Source organism: Paroedura picta, chromosome 11 (assembly GCF_049243985.1).
Source record: "Paroedura picta isolate Pp20150507F chromosome 11, Ppicta_v3.0, whole genome shotgun sequence".
Classification (NCBI taxonomy): domain Eukaryota; kingdom Metazoa; phylum Chordata; class Lepidosauria; order Squamata; family Gekkonidae; genus Paroedura; species Paroedura picta.
Window position 1 is genome coordinate 59,417,866 of NC_135379.1, and position 21,324 is coordinate 59,439,189.

General features: G+C 48.7%; 1 protein-coding gene across 1 annotated transcript; it reads right to left on the reverse strand.

The window, feature by feature from the left end:
- Positions 1-1,823: 1,823 nt before the first annotated feature.
- Positions 1,824-20,934, reverse strand: PDIA4 (protein disulfide isomerase family A member 4). The gene is made up of 10 exons (XM_077303295.1): positions 20,486-20,934; positions 15,468-15,636; positions 12,214-12,419; positions 9,633-9,771; positions 9,136-9,341; positions 5,890-6,048; positions 4,939-5,090; positions 4,300-4,456; positions 3,968-4,201; positions 1,824-2,486 (listed from the first exon to the last, which is right to left on the reverse strand). The coding sequence occupies exons 1-10, from the start codon at positions 20,580-20,582 to the stop codon at positions 2,071-2,073; spliced, it is 1,935 nt and encodes a 644-aa protein (XP_077159410.1). The 5' UTR covers positions 20,583-20,934; the 3' UTR covers positions 1,824-2,070.
- Positions 20,935-21,324: the final 390 nt, after the last annotated feature.

Here is a 21,324-nt window from a genome sequence, read left to right on the forward strand (position 1 = left end):
TTTTACCATTTAAATCTGTGTTTGCCTTGAGTTCCTACAGGTGTAATAACTCTCGTATACAAAGGTAACGATCCGATAACGCTAAGTTACCCCCCTCTCGCAGCATTTTGGGCTAATATTCCCCACAAGCTCAAAGATACGTGTTTTTAGGACACGTGTCCACGCAATTTGGGTAACAGAGGGCTCAGTTATAGCAGCTCCAGACAACCTGTCAAGAATCAGAGGACATTGTCCCTACCTGGGGTTTTTTTTAAGGCAGTGAAGGACATGAAAAAGATTACTGTTTAAACCCACAGCATCATCTGAAGTGAACAATCAGGGTGATTAGGTGTGCTGCTCTAGCAAGGCTTTCAGAAACAAGACAGTTGCTTTAGGAAGTAACCAACTTTCTGAAGGCTCTTGTTTCAAGGCTCTCTGAAGCACCTTTTGCAATCTCTCCAGCTAAAACATACAAAGGAATTACAGGTGGAACCTGGCAGCTAAAGGAGCACAAAAGATGGCTTTTTGCGGCATTCAGAAGAAACAACCATGCTGAGATCCCTCAGCTGCCCTTTTCCTTCACGGTGTTTCTGTCTGGGCTTAGCTTTCTCCCCAGAATAGCAGGCCTGGTCTCTGGACCAAACTGACCGTGAAAAGGTCCAAACCTCCTTGGCTGGAGAGATGGCTGACGTTACCCACTGCAGTGAAACTAAGCACTGCTTCTGAGGTTCCCTGGCTGGTTACAGGAAGACATCATCAACCAATGACTCGTGTGTGGACAAGCCAACACTGGTAAGTGACAGATGTGTCTCCTCCGCTCCCCCAGAGCTTTAAATGCACCAATGAGAAGCAAAGCTCACCACCAATGCAGGTATCAGAATCTGGCAGCACCAAACACAAGCCCAAGGAAGGATGGAATAATGCCCAGAACAGCCAGGAAAAATTAATCAGCTTTCCCCCCATTTGATGCTCTCATTTAGCTATACCCTGAAAGGCAGGGTAACCAATGCTCCAAATTTGGGAGAACAAAGATGCTTAACAGCAGCTGACTGAGGTTATGCAGCAAACAACTACACACATTGAGGAGATACCTCGGATAGGACACCGGCTGGTTGCAACTGCCAAATAGAAATGCAGCGCCCCAGCCAATACACAGGACTCTGCAAAAATATGTTTCCCCCCCCAACAAAATATGTTTTTAAAAATCTCCTGGGAGTTGAGATGCCGGGAGATGAGCTGCCAAAATAAGGCACCACAGAACTTAACAGGATTCATCTTATTGTTGCCGACAGCAAAACAGATGGAGTTACTTTGGAGTTGGACTTTGGAATTACTCTTCTAGATGGACTTTGGAGTTACTGTTCTATACTGTGACACGCAAAGACCAAATCCTGCACTGGGACTATGTGCTGTATACCTCAGCCAAGTCCATGGATGGTGCTCCTACCTGCGAGGTAGAAACAATCCTGACGAAAGGGGGAGGAGCTATTTCCTTCTTTCTTTTTTAGATGTTTAAGAGAAAAAGAAGGGCTGGTTTTTCATGTCCCGCTTTTCACTACCTGAAGGAGTCTCAACGCGACTTACAATTGCCTTCCCTTCCTCTCCCTGCGACAGACATCCAGTGAGGCAAGTGGGGCTGAGAGAGCTCTAGGAGAACTGAGTTGCCCAAGGTCACCCCGCTGGCTGGAGGAGTAGGGAATCAAGCCTAGGTCTCCAGATTACATGTTGCTGCTCTTAACCCCAATACCAAGCCGGTTATGGAGACTCACAGAGGACTATTGAAAACAGATCCTCAACACTCTGTTTGGAGTAGGGAAGAAAATATCACAAGAACCAAACTCCAGTTAGTCACAAAAAATAATGTATTTTTCTCATGAGAAAGAACTGTTAACTAATGAGAAAATAATCACAGCAGAAAAGTTCAGAGTCTATATTTCTTGTGTAATAAAGTTTCATACTGCATTGTTTTGTTACCCCCCAAACTCCCAGTGCTCTGGATGCTGAGCTGCTCTCGTGAACCTCTCTAATTTTGCACCAACTTCCCCCCCACCCCACCCCAATCCCTGCCCCACTGGACGATCTTTGCTCCATTCAAAGTTCTTCTTTTGCTCTGCTCAGTTTGGTGGCGTGTTCTTCTACAAATCTGCTCAAGTGCTCCAGATCTCTCTCCCCACCTTCAAACCTAATGGGCTGCTGCTTGTTGTTGGCGGGAGCAAAATAGAGGGTGGGGAACCCGTCGGCTTTGTAGCTGTGGTGTGGGATGTCGTTGGCAGTAGCGTCCATCTTGGCGATGACGAGGTGCTTCTGATTCTTGTATTTCTTACCCAACTCGAGATAGACAGGCTCAAGTTTCTTGCAGTGACCGCACCAGGGAGCGTAGAGTTCTAGGAGGACGTCGGAGTTGGGATCCAACACTACAGAGTCAAATGTTTTACCAACCACGATCTTCACGGGGCCCTTGTTATTTTTGGGAATTGGCTGGGACTTCACAATAGGTTTTAGTTTGCCTAGGAGGGAAAAATAAAAGGACAGCTGTCACAGAAGTACTTCTTTGCTGCAGCAGTACCCTTCAACAGCGGTCCCCAACCTTCTTCTGGTTGGGGACCACCTCTGGGGGCGGGGGAGAGCCAGTGGCCCGGCTACCACAGTTACTCATAAACACGCATGCGCGTTTTGGCCACCAGGAGGCGCTAACACACATGCGCAGAGTTGCCGCGCATGAGCGTTTTGGCCACCAGGGGGCGCAAACGTGCACGCACGGCAGTTCCGTACGTGTTTGCGTAGCTGCCATGCCGGCCTCTTTCCCCCCTCTCGCTGCAGGGGGGGGCAGGCGCGGCTGCTGGCGGCCCGGTATGATGGCCTTTGCAGCCCGGTTCCGGGCCGTGGACCGGGGGTTGGGGACCCCTGCCCTTCAAAGTGGAGGAGGGCCAACTCACTTATTCCTGCATTAGGAACCAGAAGGGCACTTAAGGGGGGGAAAAGACCCTTGCTCAGGTTGGATGAGAAGTTTTCCTAACTGGTTGTACATACCTGATTCCCACATGTCACAGGGGCTGGCAAACCACAGACAATCTTTTGTCTGATAGCAACTGTCACCACACCATTTGCCAAAGGTGTCAAAATATCATGCAGGGTCCCATACAAGTACCATCCATGGCAGCTACACTCCATGCACAAAGGGAAGCACTGCAATTTCTCCTCATTCCTGCCTGCTTCCAGTAAAAAGCGTTCCCATTTTTCCAGATGTCCCTTGGACAAGTTTTCAGAAGCTGCTCCAATAAAGCCATTGCTCCACATATAAGTACATACGAGCTCTGCTGGCTCAGAACAGTCGTCCATCTAGGCCAGCATCCCATCTCACACAGGAGCCAACCAGCTTCTCCAGATGGATAACACCAGGGCATACAGGCTGAGACCCGATTGGGCCCTCCGCTTGCCAGTCCGGGGCCAGGGGTCCAATCAGCACCCGTGCGCAGCACAGCTGCTGATTGGCCCCTTGCCCCAGGACTGACCAGTTTGACATTCATTGGATGTCCTCAAGTTCCTAGTATTTGGGGGCGAGGAAAGAAACATTTCTCTTAGCCAACTTTTTCCACCCCAGGCATAATTTTATAAACCTCTCTCCTAACCTGAAAGGTCTGACTCCTCCGCCTTTCCTCACAGGGAAGGTACTCCACAAGAGTGCGAGTAACTATTGTTAAAAATGAAACCAGAGGGCCACACTGCACTGCAGCATCTGTTCTGGTGGAACTGCGCTCAGGGATGTTGTCCTTTTAGGTCATGCATTGCCGGATCCAATCCTTTGTCATTAAGCAAACAAAGGACAGGACTGCATATTCACAATGAGATCTGTCACAAAACTACTCCCCAGAATACCTGAAGGCTCAGAGCTACTTTCCTGTAAACGTGGTACTAGATACAGATCCATCCAGTCTCTTGGAGAGTCCACCTGCCCTAAGGAAGTGCCACAAAGCCAACCATCACGTACCTTTTTTGAATGCCAAGATAAATTCTCGTAGCACGTCTGAGTCAAACTCTTCGGGCTCCATGGCGTATTTCTTGCCTCCCTCATCAAAGATGGCTGCGTTGACGTCCTCTCCACTGTCCATCAGCCCCAAGTCCTTTATCTCGGTGGCATAGTCTTCTTCATCAGCAATGGCAAAGGTGTATTCTGGGAAGTCCTTTGCCACCTCCAGAACTTTGTTTCGCCAGTATTGCGTAGCTAGAAATCACCAAAAACACAGCAGCACAGTTAGCGACTGCAGCTCTGGCCGTGCCCCAGTTCCTCCTGCAAAGCCACCCTGCTGAAGGCACACCCACCCACGCGATAGTCAAAGCTGAAGTCCACCATGTAATACACGACCACAAGGGGCTTCTTTCCGTATCGCTTTGCATCGTTGGAAGTCTTGCGGTGGCCAACGAGAGGCAATGCGTTTTTCACCACGTGCTCTTCAACGGCCGCAGCATCGGTGGACTCCTGCGGGGAGTTTAAAAAAGGAGGCAATGTTTGAGAGAGATGACGCTTATAAATAATATAAAAATAATTTCCGATCTCTTTCACCAGAGTGTTCCACCAGGCTGGGGCCAAGGCCAAGAAGACCCTGGCCATGGGTGAGGCCAATCTCACTTCCTTTGGGTCGGGAATCATAAGGTTTCGGTCAGGTGACCTGAATGCTTTTGGGGGGGGCGATTAGTGGAAGAGAAGGCCCCATAAATACGCCAGTCTCAGACAGTTTAAGGCTTGAAAGGTTAATCCCAAAACCTTTAACTGGATCTCCAGTGCAGCTGGATGAGTCCCGATGTCCTACGTGCCCTCCCACTGGGTCCCCGCTGTGAGTACCCAGGCCACTGCATTTTGAACCAGCTGGAGTTTCTGGAGCAGTCTCCAAGGGATGCCCTGTGTAGAGAGAGTTACAGAAGTCTAATCCAGAAGTGACCGTTGCAGACATCGACACTTACTTCAATATCCAAGACATGCATTTTGGGCTCAAATCTTGACTGAAATTTCTCAGGCTGCATCACGACCAGTGTCCCGGGCTCCACCTTCAAGAAGCTTGAGATTTCATTGCTGAAGGTGTGATAGAACTTGTAGTCTTCCCTTAAACTGTTTGCTTAGAAAAGGCAAAAGGGGGAATAAAACAAACCCCAAGTGAGAAAAAAAAACACCCCCACACAGATGCTGAATCACACACACACAGTTAATACAAATAGTTTATATAGGGTCGCCTTCCTTAAATTACATCATCCTACAAACTTCCTCAAAGTGCACATATAAAAGTTAGCCTAAGTTTTACAGTCTCTCCTTGCCACTGGGTAAGCATAAGAAGATCAAACCAGTCGTCCGTCATGTCTAGCATCCTGCTTCGCATAGTGGTCAACCATTACTTGGAGAGGATAGAGAAGAAGAGCTGGGGGGGGGGGTGTACCACCGGAGGCTCAAAACCAGGGGTAGTCAAACTGCGGCCTTCCAGATGTCCATGGACTACAATTCCCAGGAGCCCCTGCCAGCGTTTGCTGGCAGGGGCTCCTGGGAATTGTAGTCCATGGACATCTGGAGGGCCACAGTTTGACTACCCCTGCTCAAAACAGTCTCAAAACACCGGAGACTTACAATCACCTATCCTTCCTCTCCCCTCTCCTCGCCTTATGAGGTAGGTGAGGCTGAGAGAACTGTGACTGGCCCAAGGTCAGAAGCTTGCAATTGCCTACTCCTCGTTTTCCCATCACAGGCAACCAGTGAGGTAAGTGAGGCTGAGACAGCTGTGACTGGCCCAAGGTCACCTAGCTGGGTGCATGCAGACACCCAGGTATCCCAACTCCCACCCAATCAGAATCCATCAAGGAACCCCAGGAAGCCTGCTATGATGGAAGAATGCCACCCATGCCCCAGGTGTTTGCAAAACTACTTACCAGCATCTTGGTACAGCTGGTACGCTTGGTCCTGGTCTCCTCTGAACACCCCAATAATGATGACGTCATCGCCATCCTTTATAAATTCTTGCACTTGTTTGATAGCCTGAATCTGTTTCGAAGGGGGGCCAGCCTGATCGATCATGTAATCCACAATTCCTGGGTTCAGAGAAGGGGAAGAAAAAGAAGCAGTGGTGGCGCTTGGCTTGAAAAACAAAGCAGTCTTTAGGCATTTTTTGAATTATATTTTTTAAAAGAGAGGTTAGAGAGATGGAATTTGACACAGGGAAACAAACAGAACATCTTATATTTATATGAGAACTATTTCAGGTGGGGGGAAATTGAAGGAGGGGGAGTAGCTATTTCTTTCTCCCCCTTCTTTTTGGATAAAGGTGATTTAACATAGCGTTAACTATCATAGAATCATAGAGTTAGAAGGGGCCAGACAGGCCATCTAGTTCCACCCCCTGCTTAATGCAGGATCAGCCTGAAGCCTCCAGGATAAGTATCTGTCCAGCCACTGCCTGAAGACTGCCAGTGAGGGGGAGCTTACAACCTCCTTAGGCAGCCAACTGCACTGCTGTACTACTCTGTGAATCCCCCCCCCCAATATTCAGCCAGTACGTTCTACACATAGTTCAAACCCATTACTGCGGGTCCTTTCCTCTGCTGCCAACAGGAATCGTTCCATCCCCCATCCAAGTGGGGAAATTTCAAACATATAACTTCATTATTTAAAAAGAATAACTTTTATTACTTATATCTGAGTCATAGAATATAGTGGAATATCTGCAGTTAAGGACATAAGCTCCTTGAATTATTATAGTACTAGACATTAAGCCCTCTGTACAGCGGGTGCTTGCGGGGTGGTTGGATGGATGGGCAGAAAGAAAGAAAGAAAGAAAGAAAGAAAGAAAGAAAGAAAGAAAGAAAGAAAGAAAGAAAGAAAGAAAGAAAGAAAGAGGGAGGGAGGGAGGGAGGGAGGGAGGGAAAAGCGGCGGAGTCTCATCAGGCCAGGGGGGTGATGCGGCTGGGGGAGAGAAAAGCGGCAGCAAAGCTTAGTGGGGCCAGGGGGTGCAACTGGGCGGACGGAAAAGCGGCGGCCATGTCCGTTGGGCAAGCCAAGTCCCCCCCTCTGTCCTCCAAGGGCTGCATGGCAGGGTAGAGCTGCCTGCTGCCTACCTGCCTGTTCGGCAGATAGTGGCGAAATGGTGGCTGCCAGGCGAAGGCGGGTCAGTTTGGAGGGTGGGTTGGACAAGCAAAAGGCCCAATCAGCTTTGCGCAAGCCGATTGGACCCTCCGCTTGTCAGTCCGAGGACAAGGGGCCAATCGTTGCCCCCCCCATCCCGGAGCGAGACCTCCCCCCACACCCCTTGGCATTTTATTTATACCACTCCCGCGGAATGGCATAAAGATAAAAACTCAATTAGTTGCCCTGATCAGCTAAAGCTCATCGGACCTTGCAAACTGAGGAGGGTTGCTACTCAGAGCAGAGATCACTGAGGAAGACTGGTGTTGCTATGCAGGGGAAGGCAATGGAAACTTCACTTTGACCATTTATGCACTGGGCACTTCACTGCCCCAGCTCCTGTGCAGGAGCACAAATCGGGGGTGAATGAGGTACACCAGGCCAAATGCTCCCCCATGTGGGAGCAGGAAGAGGTGGGGCAACCTGCCACGACTAAAACTCCAGCCTACAGCATGGCATGAAACCTCCAGTGCATAATCGGTCTTTCACATGAAGTTCCAGGATATTAATAAGGCCACCTGCCCTGTATCTAAAAAACCCTTCACAGGGAGCACTCTAACCTAGAATCATAGAATAATAGAGTTGGAAAGGACCTCATGGGTCATCTAGTCCACCCCCCTGCACTATGCAGGACACTCACATCCCTGTCACTCATCTACTGTAACCTGCCACCCCTTTGCCTTCACTGAATCGGCCTCTCCGTCAGATGGCTATCTAGCCTCTGTTTAAAATTTTCCAAAGATGGAGAACCCACCACCTCCCGAGGAAGCCTGTTCCACTGAGAAACCACTCTGTCAGGAACTTCTTCCGGATGTTTAGATGGAATTTCTTTTGAATTAATTTCATCCCATTTGTTCTGGCCTGTCCCTCTGGGGCAAGATAGAACAACTCTGCTCCATCCTCTATATGGCAGCCTTTTAAATAATTTTAGATGGTTATATCCCCTCTCAGTCGTCTCCTCTCTAGGCTAAAGAGACCAATCTCCCCCAACCTTTCTTCATACGTTTTGGTCTCCAAACCCCTCACCATCTTTGTTGCCCTCCTCTGGACACATTCTAGTTTGTCAACATCCCTCTTCCATTGGGGTGACCAAAACTGAACACAGTACTCCAAGTGAGGCCGAACCAGAGCAGAGTACAGTGGTAGCATCACTTCCTGTGATCTGGACATGATACTCCATTTAATACAACCCAAAATCCCATTTTCCTTCTTGGACACTGAGCCACACTGCTGACTCATGTTCAATGTATGGTCTACTAAGACTCCTAGATCCTTTTCGCACATGCTACTGCCAAGACAAGTCTCCCCCATCTTATATTGGTGTATTTGGTTTTTCCTACCTAAATGCAGAACTTTACATTTGTCCCTATTGAACTTAATTTTATTCAGTTTAGCTCACTTCTCGAGCCTATCAAGATCATCCTGTATTCTGTTGCTGTCTTCAATTGTGTTTGCTCCCCCTCCCAGTTTAGTATCGTCTGCAAATTTAATAAGTATAAACTCTAATCCCTCATCCAAATCATTTATAAATATGTTGAACAATACAGGCCCCAGGACAGATCCTTTTGGTACTCCACTTGTCATCTTTTCCAAGAAAATGCTGAACCATTAACCTCTGGGTACGATTTGTCAACCAGTTATTGATCCACCTGACAGAATTAGGATCTATACTGCATTTTACCAGCTTGTGAACAAGAATATCATGTGGAACCTTATCAAAAACTTTACTGAAATCCAGATAAACTATGTCCACGGAATTCCCGTGATCCAGCAAGGTAGTCACTTTCTCAAAAAAAAAAAAAAAAGAGATAATGAAGCATCTGTGGTCAGGGTGACCTGAGGAACCCAGGAATCAAACTGGCTCCCTGGGGGTAAGCTTAGCATCATCTGCTCAGCAATGCTGAGACCTAACAGCCCCCTCCCCCCGGGGAGTGTTGATGATCTCAGCCCTGTCTGCAGGTACAAAGGCTGCCCCCTACACTGCTCGAGGTACGTACCGTATTTTTCTCTTGGGCCATTGTAGTCAAACACCTTGCCCTGGCGGAAGATCTTGAGGGTGGGGTATCCAGACACGTCAAATCTCTTGGCGAGATCCGTTTCAGCAGTGGCGTCAACTTTTGCCAGGGGAATTGGGGGCGTGCGCTTGCTAAGCTCTTTGGCTGCTTTCTCATATTCTGGAGCTAGTTGTTTACAGTGTCCGCACCTATAGGAGAAGGAAGCTGGTAAGTTCTCAAGGAAATACGTTATTTGTTAAGAGAAGCGAAAGAAGTTTACTACAAATGAAAGAGAAAAGAACCAGAACAGAAAAGCAACTTTGTCCCTTATCTGCTGGTGGACAGAGATCCGAGGGCTACGCAGGCAGCAGCCAAGTATCTCTCCACCATATGTTCCTTAAGGAAATAAAGACTCCTTATTTGTTGCTCAAGATCACTGGATCGGAGAAGCCAAAACTGGAAAAGGAGAAAAAGGAGAAAAAGGAAAGGTTCCCTCTTACCAGGGAGCATAGAATTCCACCAGGATGATGTCGGCCCCGTTCACCGTTTCATCAAAGTTCTCTTTTGTCAACACCAAGGTAGCTTCGGGTGGAGGTGTCCAATCAGGTTGTGAAACCTCTTTCACTTTTGCTACAATTTCTTTTTTTTTTCAAAAAGGAGAGAACACGTTGAGAATCAAAGGCATGATTAAGAGCCAGGCTTGTATAGCACAAAGATCTGTAGGGAAAGTGCTGCATTCCCTGCCATTTACTTTCTGTCCTCGTCAAATAAGCAATACTGAGACTCCCCCACATGTTCTATTGTGTTGTTCTATTTACATAAGTCTTTGTAGAAAACTTCTGAGCCTTATTTTAATAAATAAGCAGGAACTTCCCTACCATTTTAAGGGTTCCCTACTGGACACCAACACAGAAATAACAGAAACTGCCCAATTTTTTTTCTAGGTGCCATTACAGTGCATCAGGACTTATGTTGGGGACTATTTGTTGTATGTTTATCAATTCGTATGCGGACTTTATGTACTTGTACCTTGTCTTTTACTTAATTTTTATATTCCAACTGCAATGCTGTTTTTATATGCCAAGTAGGAAAAGAGTCTATTGCATCCAGGAATGCAACGGCCGCTAGTAGAATCATAAGAGTTGGAAGGGGCCATACAGGCCATCTAGTCCAACCCCCTGCTCAACGCAGGATCAGCCCAAAGCATCCTAAAGCATCCAAGAAAAGTGTATCCAACCTTTGCTTGAAGACTGCCAGTGAGGGGGAGCTCACCACCTTCTTAGGCAGCCTATTCCACTGCTGAACTACTCTGACTGTGAAAATTTTTCCTGATATCTAGCCTATATCGTTGTACTTGTAGTTTAAACCCATTACTGTGTGTCCTCTCCTCTGCAGCCAATGGGAACAGCATCCTGCCCTCCTCCAAGTGACAACCTTTCAAATACTTAAGGAGCGCTATCATGTCCCCTCTCAACCTCCTTTTCTCCAGGCTGAACATCCCCAAGTCCCTCAACCTATCTTCATAGGGCTTGGTCCCTTGGCCCCAGATCATCCTCGTCGCTCTCATCTGTAGTGGAGAGTCCTGACGGAGGAGCGGACTTCAGCCCTACCTGCAGTGTGTTGGTGCGCCGTGTTCTGGCGGCTGGGGCGAGGGCCAAACAGCTGGGTATCAAGGTGCTCGGCCAGCAATCCTGTAGCCCTGGTGGAGGGTGGGCCGATGTCTCTGGAGGCGGCAGGGCAGTGGAGCAGCTTCCTCGGTGGCCAGGCAGGGGCTTGTGGCTGGCTGCGGGGCTTGTGGCCGGCTTCTGGAGGCAGGAGCTCCAGGGGCAGGCCCAATCCAGCTGCGCCCAGGCCCGCGCGGGCAGATGCGCAGTTCGGACACTGGATGTGTCCCAGAAAGCACTCTGCCCACATGGCCCTTTCCCAAATATTAGGGAAAACAATGGTGAGGATGAAGGATGAAGCTGACTGATTTGGGTGAAGCTGACTGCTGAGGCCTGAGTCAGCTCTGCATTGCCTTCATGCTTAGTGGATGTTGTTGTGGAAGGGGAGAATGTAGCGACAAGGACGTATGGAGGGGTGTGGAGATGCCGCTGGATGTGAAGGAGGAAGGGGAATCAAACCCAGTTCTCAGGATTAGAGCCCGTCACTCTAACCACTACACCAAGCTGGTTTTCTTTTTTTATTTGCTGAGGCAGCACTGTGCGGGAAAGCCCTCAAAGCTTCAGCGCCACTATCCACGGAAAAGTTCCCCTCTGCCATGGCTGCAGATTGCCTCTGCTTCCTGGCAGTGCCCCTGGAGGTTTTTCATAGAATCATAGAGTTGGAAGGGACCTCATGGGTCATCTAGTCCAACCCCCTGCACTATGCAGGACACTCGCATCCCTATCATTCATCTACTGTAACCTGCCACCCCTTGGCCTTCACAGAATCAGCCTCTCCATCAGATGGCTATCTAGCTTCTGTTTAAAAATTTCCAAAGATGGAGAAACCACCACCTCTCGAGGAAGCCTGTTCCACTGAGAAACCACTCTAATTGTCAGGAACTTCTTCCGGATGTTTAGATGGAATTTCTTTTGAATTAATTTCATCCCATTCGTTCTGGTCTGTCCCTCCGGGGAAAGATAGAACAACTCTGCTCCATCCTCTATATCAGGGGTAGTCAACCTGTGGTCCTCCAGATGTCCATGCAAATGCTGGCCATGGACATCTGGAGGACCACAGGTTGACTACCCCTGCTCTATATGGCAGCCTTTTAAATACTTGAAGATGGTTATCAGATCCCCTCTCAGTCGTCTCCTCTCCAGTCCAAACATACAAATCTCCCCCATCCTTTCTTCATATGTCTTGGTCTCCAAACCCCTCACCATCTTTGTTGCCCTCCTCTGGACACATTCCAGTTTGTCAACATCCCTCTTCAACTGGGGTGCCCCAAACCTTATTTTAGCTGTAAAACACACACAAACACTCTGATGGCAGGCCTGGCCATACCCAGTTCCCATGGGGGGCTGTGTAGAAGACCAATGATGAACAGGGTACAGGCTATGCGCTGCTACGCACGTTCACCTTGGCATGACTTACCTGCTTCCGTCCTTGAACCATCATAGTCCACTGGCTGGCCCTTCTTCAGGATTTTGATGGTCGGGTAACCGCCAACATCAAAACGACTCGCCAGAGCAGAGGCTGCTGTGGCATCGATTTTGGCAACCGGGATGGGAGGATCATTTTCCTTCAGGGCTTTGGCGATCTTTTCGTATTCTGGAGCAAACTGTTTGCAATGTCCACACCTGAAGAAGGAAATGGAGAAGGGGGATTTTTGAGCTTTGGTTCTTGATTTTGGGGACAGGCAGATGACCATCCAAGCAGGATGATTTCCTTTCTTATACGGGATCTAGACGGGGGTTGAAGCTGTAACTAGCCCCACTCTTACCGTAGGAAGTCACCAAAATTAACTATCACAACGCAACAAAGCAAAACCTCAAGGTGACTAAAAGGAAGACAGAAGTGCTAAAAAGTTGCACATTTCAAATACTCTTTATGCAACCAAACATGTTTTGTTCAACCTCATAGAATCATAGAGTTGGAAGGGGCCATACAGGCCATCTAGTCCAACCCCCTGCTCAACGCAGGATCTCTTTGCATCTAATATTCTGAACTGTCCAAATGCTTAAGACTTTTAGTCCAAACTACACCAGACACTTCTCTAAGTGGGGCGCTATAATGCTGCTGCTGCTACAGTGCTAGGTCCCACAAATGTCTGTGCACACACAAGTAGGATGGCTTTTACCTGGGGTCTCTGTTTCCTTGAAACAGCATTTCCAGCTTTGGGGGTGGTAGAGAAGTCCAGTTTCCATGGATGAGCTATCTGGGGAAGCGAGACTGAGACAACTCAGTACCAAAAAAAAGACTGATTCTTCCATGCTGTCACAAATGTGGGGAAGAAAAGCTGACGAGCAGACTTCAGGTGCTTTAGGAATTAATGTGCACCACAATATCTATGTAGAGGGCCATCAGCAAGTGATGCGTTCAAACTTGTGCTGCTTCCTGCATCCTATTTTCAGGCCAAGCTGAGCCGTGGCACAGAAAGAGCAAGAACAACACCCAAACACCGTCTAAGGTCTTCTGTGACATTCGGAGGTGTCCCAAGAATGTGCTTTTTGTGATATTAGCATTTGGTAGGGCCCGTAAGACGGAGCTCTTTCGCTGGGCTTATGATTGAGGACGGCTGGATAATCAACAACACAATATCTGAATTTCAGGTGTGTCTCCCCCCCCCCCCCCCGGATTCCTCCAATTCCAACATCTAGCTGGCTATGAACTCCCTATTGCTTCTGCTGATGCAACAGTGACAATTGTGGAGTTTTAAGCTATTTTAAATTACTTATATTGTGTGAACTGCCCTGAGATGCTATTACTGATAGGGGAGTTATCTAAATTTCTAGTCTTCTATCTAAATAAATGAATACCACAAGCAGAAACATTCCCCTGCTAGGAACCTCCACCACTACGGAAAGCGTCTCATGTCAACAACCTACTAAAAACAGAACCCCGGCTATTAAATGTGGCTCTTTACTATACCGTAAAACTATACGCTCCCTCCTGTCCCCAAAGGAGGCCAAATGCAACCACATTTGGCACCAATATGAAGTCTCCTGCAACTTCCACACAGGCACACCAAGGCTACCACTGCAGCCACAGTAAAGGCTAACCAAGTTGGTTCAACAAATTGACGAAGGGTTTCACAGGGAGTCGACTGGCCGTTGGCTGATAGAGGTCTACCTGACCATAGCCACACAGCCCAGGAAAACCGACAACCACCAGCTAACCAAGGTTCCCTCTCCACCAGGACATGACGATGGTTACCAAAATCTGGCTTAGCAAAAACTACAGTAAAATACTGGTGCTGATCTCTTGTTTGCTCATTTATTTATACCCCAGTGGGGATTCAGAGCAGCTTACATCACTATTCTCTCCTGCTTTTACCCTCACGACACCCCTGCGATGGAGATTAAGATGAGAGAGTGCAGCCAGGGCCACTTCATCCACCAAGTATCCATGGTACGGATGGGGATTCCAACTTGGGTCTCCCCAGATACTATTCTGAGGCTCTTAACCACTATACTGCGCTAGATAAAAGAAAGGAGGCATTCATGTTGTAGACAAGAGGGGGAGAATATTTTATGGCAGCCCCTCTTAACCAGTGTTACTTAGTAACCCCAGGATTACTCTGGTTGGGGGAGATCTCACTATTTTAAAATATATTTTTACATTTCTCAAAGCAATTTACCAGAGTGGCTTTCTCCTTATTTGGGCAGATTGACTGGCCCCCTCACAAAGTGGGGGAACAAAGCCTGCCTACGGATTCCTTTTCCCCCAGCTTCCCCCTCCCCCTGGCTGCCATTTCCGACCCCAGGAAAATATGTCCTCATGCCTTGCCAAGATTGATTTCCGAATCACAGATTGTTCCCCTGGGGAGCATTGCTGCTCTGTGTGGTGGGCTTTATGACTGCTGAGGTGAATGCTTCCTTGCCCTGCACACTGTAGACGTGATTTCTGAAGGCGTGGCAGGAAGGCATGGCCAGCTGACACCACTTCTGGAGCTATTCAAAGTCTGAAGAATATTTCAGGGGCCACTCCATGGTCAAAAGTTTGAAAAAGGCTGTTTTCGAGCACTAGCTATCACATAAAGGTAAAGGTATTCCCTGTGCAAGCACCGAGTCATGTCTGACCCTTGGGGTGACGCCCTCCAGCGTTTTCATGGCAGACTCAATACGGTGTGGTTTGCCAGTGCCTTCCCCAGTCATTACCGTTTACCCCCCAGCAAGCAAGCTGGGTACTCATTTTACCGACCTCGGAGGGATGGAAGGCTGAGTCGACCTTGAGCCAGCTGCTGGGATCGAACTCCCAGCTTCATGGGCATAGCTTTCAGATGGCTGCCTTACCACTCTGCGCCACCAGAGGCTCTAGCTATCACATACTCTTTGCTTAAAACTGACTTGAATTAAAGCATGGAAGGGCTCCCTCTATACAGCTGCATCTTCCCCAAGACCGGAACTGAAGGCAGTAATGTTTGATGGTACATCAGCTGGTATGTTCGGGTTTTAGGATTTTAATTAGGGTTGGGTGCTTCGGCGCCCGAAGCAGCCATTCTCCCCCAAAGCAGCCCGCTTCGGACGCCGAAACAGCCAACCCTAATTTTAGTGTTTACCAATTTACGGAAGAAGTCATAAACACATGTATGGGATTTTTACCCCTAGCCAGCTTGCTAGGAGGGGTGGGGTATAAATTCATACACACATAAACACACAAATAAATAATGCAAGTACCACGCTTACCAGGGGGCGTAGAATTCTAAAAGCACGGTATCTTGACCTTCGACAAACGTATCGAAGTTCACATCATTCAGCACCAGTACTCCGTTCTCGTCCTTCACTTCAGAATCGTCAACTTCGCCTTCGTCGTCATCCTCCTCCTCCTCGTCCACCTCTTCTTGGGCCAGAGATTCTGATTGAATTAAGCAAAAGAAGCTGACATTGCAAGGCGAGGCATGTGCCATCCATCCATCCCCAATGCAGCCTGTGTTGGAGCACTAAGCTAAGGGCTCTTCCTTCAACTACAAGGGAAGGCTCTTGGCCACTTTCAGAATTATGGATTATAGTAATAGTAATTGATTTTACTGTCCTTTCTACAATCTGGAAGATCAAATTCTTCCAGTTTCACAGAGAAAATGGGAATAATTCCAGTTTTGCTTTCTTAGTCCCCAGATTCAATGGCCTCTGAAATCATTTTAGAGCTCTCTTGCCCAAAATTACAACAGCTGACTTCAAATTTGTATGGGAAACAGCTCTCGCATTTCCCTGCAGCAACCAGCCAGGTCGCAAAGAGTAATTTACACATCCCTCATCTCCCCTTCCTTCTTGCCCCATTTGAGTCTTCAAGCATGCAATTGCCTTAGCGACAGCATAACATGTCCAAATTTCACACAGCTCTTTCAGGGACTCAAAAACCTCTTGCATTCATTGTGTGCCTTCTTTACCTTTCAAGTGCTTCATTTTTGCACAGGTAAAAGGGTTGCACTGGAAGGGAGCGGTTCAGAAAGATGCTTTTTATTTATTTTATTTATTTATTTAGATTTATATACCGCCCTCCCCGAAGGCTTTGGTGAAGAGATAGGGATCGTACTTTTTTCTTGCACACCTCCACATGAACCTAAACAGTTCCACAGGGCCTGCAAAAGGGAGCTCTTCTGCCAGGCATTTGCTTGAGGTCAACCCAAACCATCACTTCCAATTGGCCCCCAAGCTCCCCCCTCCTATGACTGACACAAATCTGCCTAACACACTGGGTCCCAGTAAGAGTTGAGCTGGGGCTCTTGCAATTCCATTTTCTAATGTTATTGTTATGATCAAGTTAAGTTATTATTGTTACTAGAAAGCAAGCCCGCTGCATGCTAAATACAGTGGGTGCTAGGATCCCCGGCCTGGGGAAAGGAGCAGGGTGCCTGCTCCTTTGCCAGGCGTTGCAGGCGGCGAAGCTCCCCCGGGTGCCTCCTGGGCAATGTCGGGCTTTGGGGGCCGCAAAGGGACAGCCGGGGCCGAAGCCCCCCTCCCCACCCGCCTCCAGGACCACCTGGTGGTTCGGGGCTGGCACATCCATGACGCGGTGGGGCAGTCCTGCAGCCATCCCCAAAGCTCTCCCCCACCGGCCGGCTCTCGGAGCACTTTGTGACATGGCAGGGCTGTCTTTTTGCCGGCCCCGAAGCTCCCCCCCCCCCGGCTGGCTCACGAAGCACCTCGTGCTTCAGGGCTGGCAAAAGGACAGCCCTGCCACGTCCGCGACGCGGCTGTCCTTTTGGCGGGGCCGAAGCCCCCCACCCCAGACTTGCCCGGCCGGTTGCCTACCTGCCATGTTGGCGGCCAGGGGGTGGGCCCAGTCTGTGGTCAAGGTGCCAATCGTGCCTGCCAATTGGGCCCTCCGCTTGTCAGCAAAGGGCCAATGGGCATCCTTCCCCATCCGGGACTGAGCCCACCCCAACCCCACTTACTGTTTTATTTATACCGCTCCCGTGGAGCGGTTAAAGATAATGTTATTACTGTTATTACTCTTATCACCTGTTACCATGTTTTCTTGTTCCCTGTAAACCGTTCTGAGCCTTCGGGAAGGGCGGTATATAAATACAAATAAATAAAATTAAGCCAGATGGGTGACCTTGGGCCAGGCACAATTCTCTCAGAGCTCTCTCCACCTCACCTACCTCACAGGGCGTTTGTTGTGGGGAGAGGAAGGTGCTTTTAGATGGCTCTGGGTAGCAAAAAGCTGGGTCCTTCTACTGTGCACTTTCTGTGGTTGCACGTATTTCCCTACTAGGTAATATCTGGATCAACTAACATGACACATTTAAATTATTATGCTTTGTGTCAGCTCTGTATTCAGATTTGTTTGTTGTCGAATTTTGGCAATCCAAACCCTTCTGCGTGGTTTCCTGGCTGTCTTGACTTAGACTGTGAAGCCTGCTGCTTGTCTCATTAGAAACAACACATTTTAACAGTACTTGGCCCAGTGAGCCAAGCAGGATTCCGTGGACCAAAAACTGTGCAGGTACAAAGCTGACGATTAATACCGTGAATGGCAAAGGACTTCTGGTGTCTAGATGGTCCCTGAACAGTTGTGGGAGAGCGGCAAAAATTCACACCACTGGGCAATAAACGGAGGTATTATTCAGTTGGAAAAATGGACCATTTTCTTACTGGGTGAAACGTCCCAAAAACCCCTTGACGGCACAGATGCTTTTTTGCATTATCTCAGATTCTTTGCATTTACCGGTTAAGGGGGAAATGCTGCCGATAAAAAAAATATAAAGATAACCTGACTCCAATGGCAACAAAAGAAATTGTAATTACAAAAATTGAACATCTAACATGACATATTCCTGACATGAACAGATTCACTTCAAAAAAGGTTATCTTGCTGCAAGTAAAAGTCAGGTAAGAGAGAAGAAGAGAGGCCCTATATAAGATGAAGGAGAGGTACCAGGTCCATCCCAGTGAGAGAACTCTCTTACTGCTTTCCCTGCCAGATCCCCTGGCATGCAGAGTCCCAATATCCAACAGTTCTAGACCAGGAAGCAAGTTGGTGGCAGAAGATCAGTAAGACATAAAAATAATTTCTTGTTCAAACCACACACCCCCCAACTAATTCCCTCCCCCACCCCTTGACATGAAACCCAGCCAGAACAGAGGTAGAGAAAAAATCAAGAAGAGAAAGGCAGCTCTTTATTTTGCTACAATAGACTAATGCAGCTGACCCCTTCACAGTCGCCATGAGGCCATTTGGCAGGTAGCAAGGACCTCGCCTGGTGATTCAAAGGTTTTTGTGGAGGTACATGGCAAGAACATTCCCAGGTACAGGGCAAGAACAAAATAGCAATCTCAGAACTACATATCTTCTATCTTCAGTGGAATGCAATTGAGTAATAGGAGAATCCCTGAATTATTTGATGGAAGAATCATTGTTTTAGATCAGGTACAAGTAATTCTCAGTTTCATTTCTGGCTTTGGGCCCAACATGCATTTGAAAGCTGAACTGATTATATGTCTTGGGCTGATTTAATTATGTGTGTTTAAAACCTGTTACAAAACGGTAAACAGAATCTCCCCAGAGAATTCCCTTGTGCCATAGATTGAACGGCATGCATGTGCATGCCAATGTACACTTCCTTAGGCAAACCCTTTGCATAGGAGCAGAGCAAGATCACAAGAGCACTTTCAGACTCTGCAGGGGAAGGCCCAATGAAAACCAATCCAAAAATTGTATGCAGATATTGAAGGCCTGTCAAACAGGAGAACCACGTAGAACAGCTCTGTAGCCACAATCTTACCTCTACATAAGATTAATTTCTTTCCAAAATTGAAATAAATGAATTATATTGTGGTAGTGGGCTGACAACCTCCCTTACAAAGTCCACCCATCCTCAAGTCCCACAGCCAAGTCAGAGGATCAAAAAGTCTAGTGATTATTAAGAGTCCAGTGAATGCCAATGATTCTGATTTCAATGCAAGTTTTGGGGGAAAGCTACCTACGTAGACTTTATACTGTAATATTTCAAAGGGAACTGCATTTCTGTTCCTGTCTTGAAGCTCTGGATTTGATTTAGACGCGCGTTCAAAATAAATGTCAAATTCAAAAGTTCCATTTAAAAAATGTTTTAGATGTCCCCACATCGGGCCACCAAAGGCAGCGAAACTATGTCCCAGCACCATGTCAAGGAAAATTTCAAGGCAGCCTCTAAAATAATGCAGCAGAATCTTTAACTCGCAGCTATGAGAGATGTGAAAGTCAGTCACTCACAAGGCACTTGGCATTAAGTCCTTCAAATCAGCTTTAAAAAAACACCTGTGGGTGTGGCTCACTTGTGTACACAGAAAGCATCTGGAAAAATCAACATCATGAATATTTTGCAAACAGAGCTTTAATTCTCCACGCTAAGGTCACACAATCGGGACACATTGGTGGCACAGGTATAATGATCGTCAATAACATGGCCATGTCAAGGCTATTTGATCCAAGATCCAGGATGAAAGCAAGATCAAACAACTCAGCGTGGTTTCCTCCCCAAGCTTATATAAACCTTAATAGTTTCCTGACCAAAGATGCTCCAAAGCCCCCACTCTGTTTCCACATGGCTAGCAGGACGCCTTGGGCAAGGGGAAACCAGTCTTGCCCTAGTATCTCAATACCTGTCTAGGATGGCAGTAGAGGTATACTGTCATTATCAAGGAGGCTCCATCTGTTCTCACAAAATTCTCTTTGCTGTGCATAAAAAGTTCTGAAAAAGGGCAACCTCCCAAGTCCAACAGGGTGTCGTGATTAAGGAGTAGCAGACTGTCATGTGGAGAACCGGGTTTTGATTCCCCGCTCCTCCACATGCAGCCAGTAGGATGACCCTGGGCCAGCCACAGTTCTCTCAGAGCTGCTCTCATAGCGCAGAGCAGCGAGAAGAAGGGAAGGCGACTGGGACCTGCGGCAAACACCTCAGCCCGGAGTCGCTTTGTCACGGGAGCCCCAGGCGCCCTCGGCAAGGCGGGGCCTGTCCTGCTGAAGCCCATTCCGCACGCACTGGATGCCGCGCTTTCGCAGCGGGATGTTCCTGTGCAAAACCCGAGCATCGACTTCTAAAGCACGCTGGAGGCGCCACACCAACCCAACCGCCCCAAATGCAAAAAGGCGTCGGGGCGAATGCAACCAAGCTCGGCGCACGGATGTGCAAGAAAGCGCATCTCCTCTGCACGACCCTCCAGTTTCCTCACGCGTTGAAAGAGACGGAGCTCCGCCGCCAAGCCGCCTGCCGACCTACCTGCCCCCGGCTCATCTCCTTGGCCCCAGGCGAGGAGGGCGAGCTGGGCCAGCGCCAGGAAGAGGGCCAGCAGGCAGACTTGGCGCGCCTTCCTCATCTTCGCCTTTCCTCGCGCCTCCCGAAGGGATCCCTTTTCTCAGGCGAAGAGCCTGCAAGGAAGCCTTCCTCTCTGATTGGCCGGCGGAGGAAAAGGAGCCACTGGCGCGCCCAGCCAATCAGCGGGACCCGGCTGCAAATCCGGCTTCCCGGGAGCTGCTGCCTCTAAGCCCCGTGCACCGACCACCAAACAAGGCTTAAAAGTAACCTTGCAAATATATATGTATCTTTAAAAAAAGAACTGCACCGCTGACTTTGCAGTGCAGGACATTCACGCGCACACCCCAAGCACGCCCGGGCGAGACGGTGCAAGAGCACAAGGGGGGCGTGCGCGCGCCGGGCGCGGAGTTGCAAAGAACGCGAGGCGGCTCTGAGGTGCCTCTCTCGGATTGGCCAGCCTGCAAACCGCCAATCAGAGCTCGCCACTCCGTTGGCCATGCAAACAAACCGCGGGGCGGGGCGGGGCCGGTCGCGCCGGGAAGACACATTGCGCTTGGGGATTGGGCGGGCGGAGATGAGGTCACGGGGCAGGGGCGTGGTCTGTGCTGGGAGCTGCTGGGTTTGGCCCACGTCAGTGCAGGGAGGCTTGGTCGGGCCCAGCCTTGCTTTACTTCAAGGGAGCAAAAACTGTAGGACTTTCGCAGGCGGAACCGAAGCACAGTTCTGCCCTTCTGAGGTCCTTGAAGTGACCCGCAAAAGGTGCAACTAGGGCTCAGGTGTGAACAGTGGCGGGAAATAAATCT

Excerpts from the sequence above, each read along its gene's own strand:
- PDIA4 (XM_077303295.1), bottom strand. The coding sequence starts at position 20,582 with ATGAGGAAGGCGCGCCAAGTCTGCCTGCTGGCCCTCTTCCTGGCGCTG. Across the intron at positions 9,772-12,213 it reads TGGTTCAAGGACGGAAGCAG|AAATTGTAGCAAAAGTGAAA; the intron begins GTAAGTCATGCC and ends GAAAAAAAAAAG. Across the intron at positions 2,487-3,967 it reads TATCTTGGCATTCAAAAAAG|GCAAACTAAAACCTATTGTG; the intron begins GTACGTGATGGT and ends TTTCCCTCCTAG.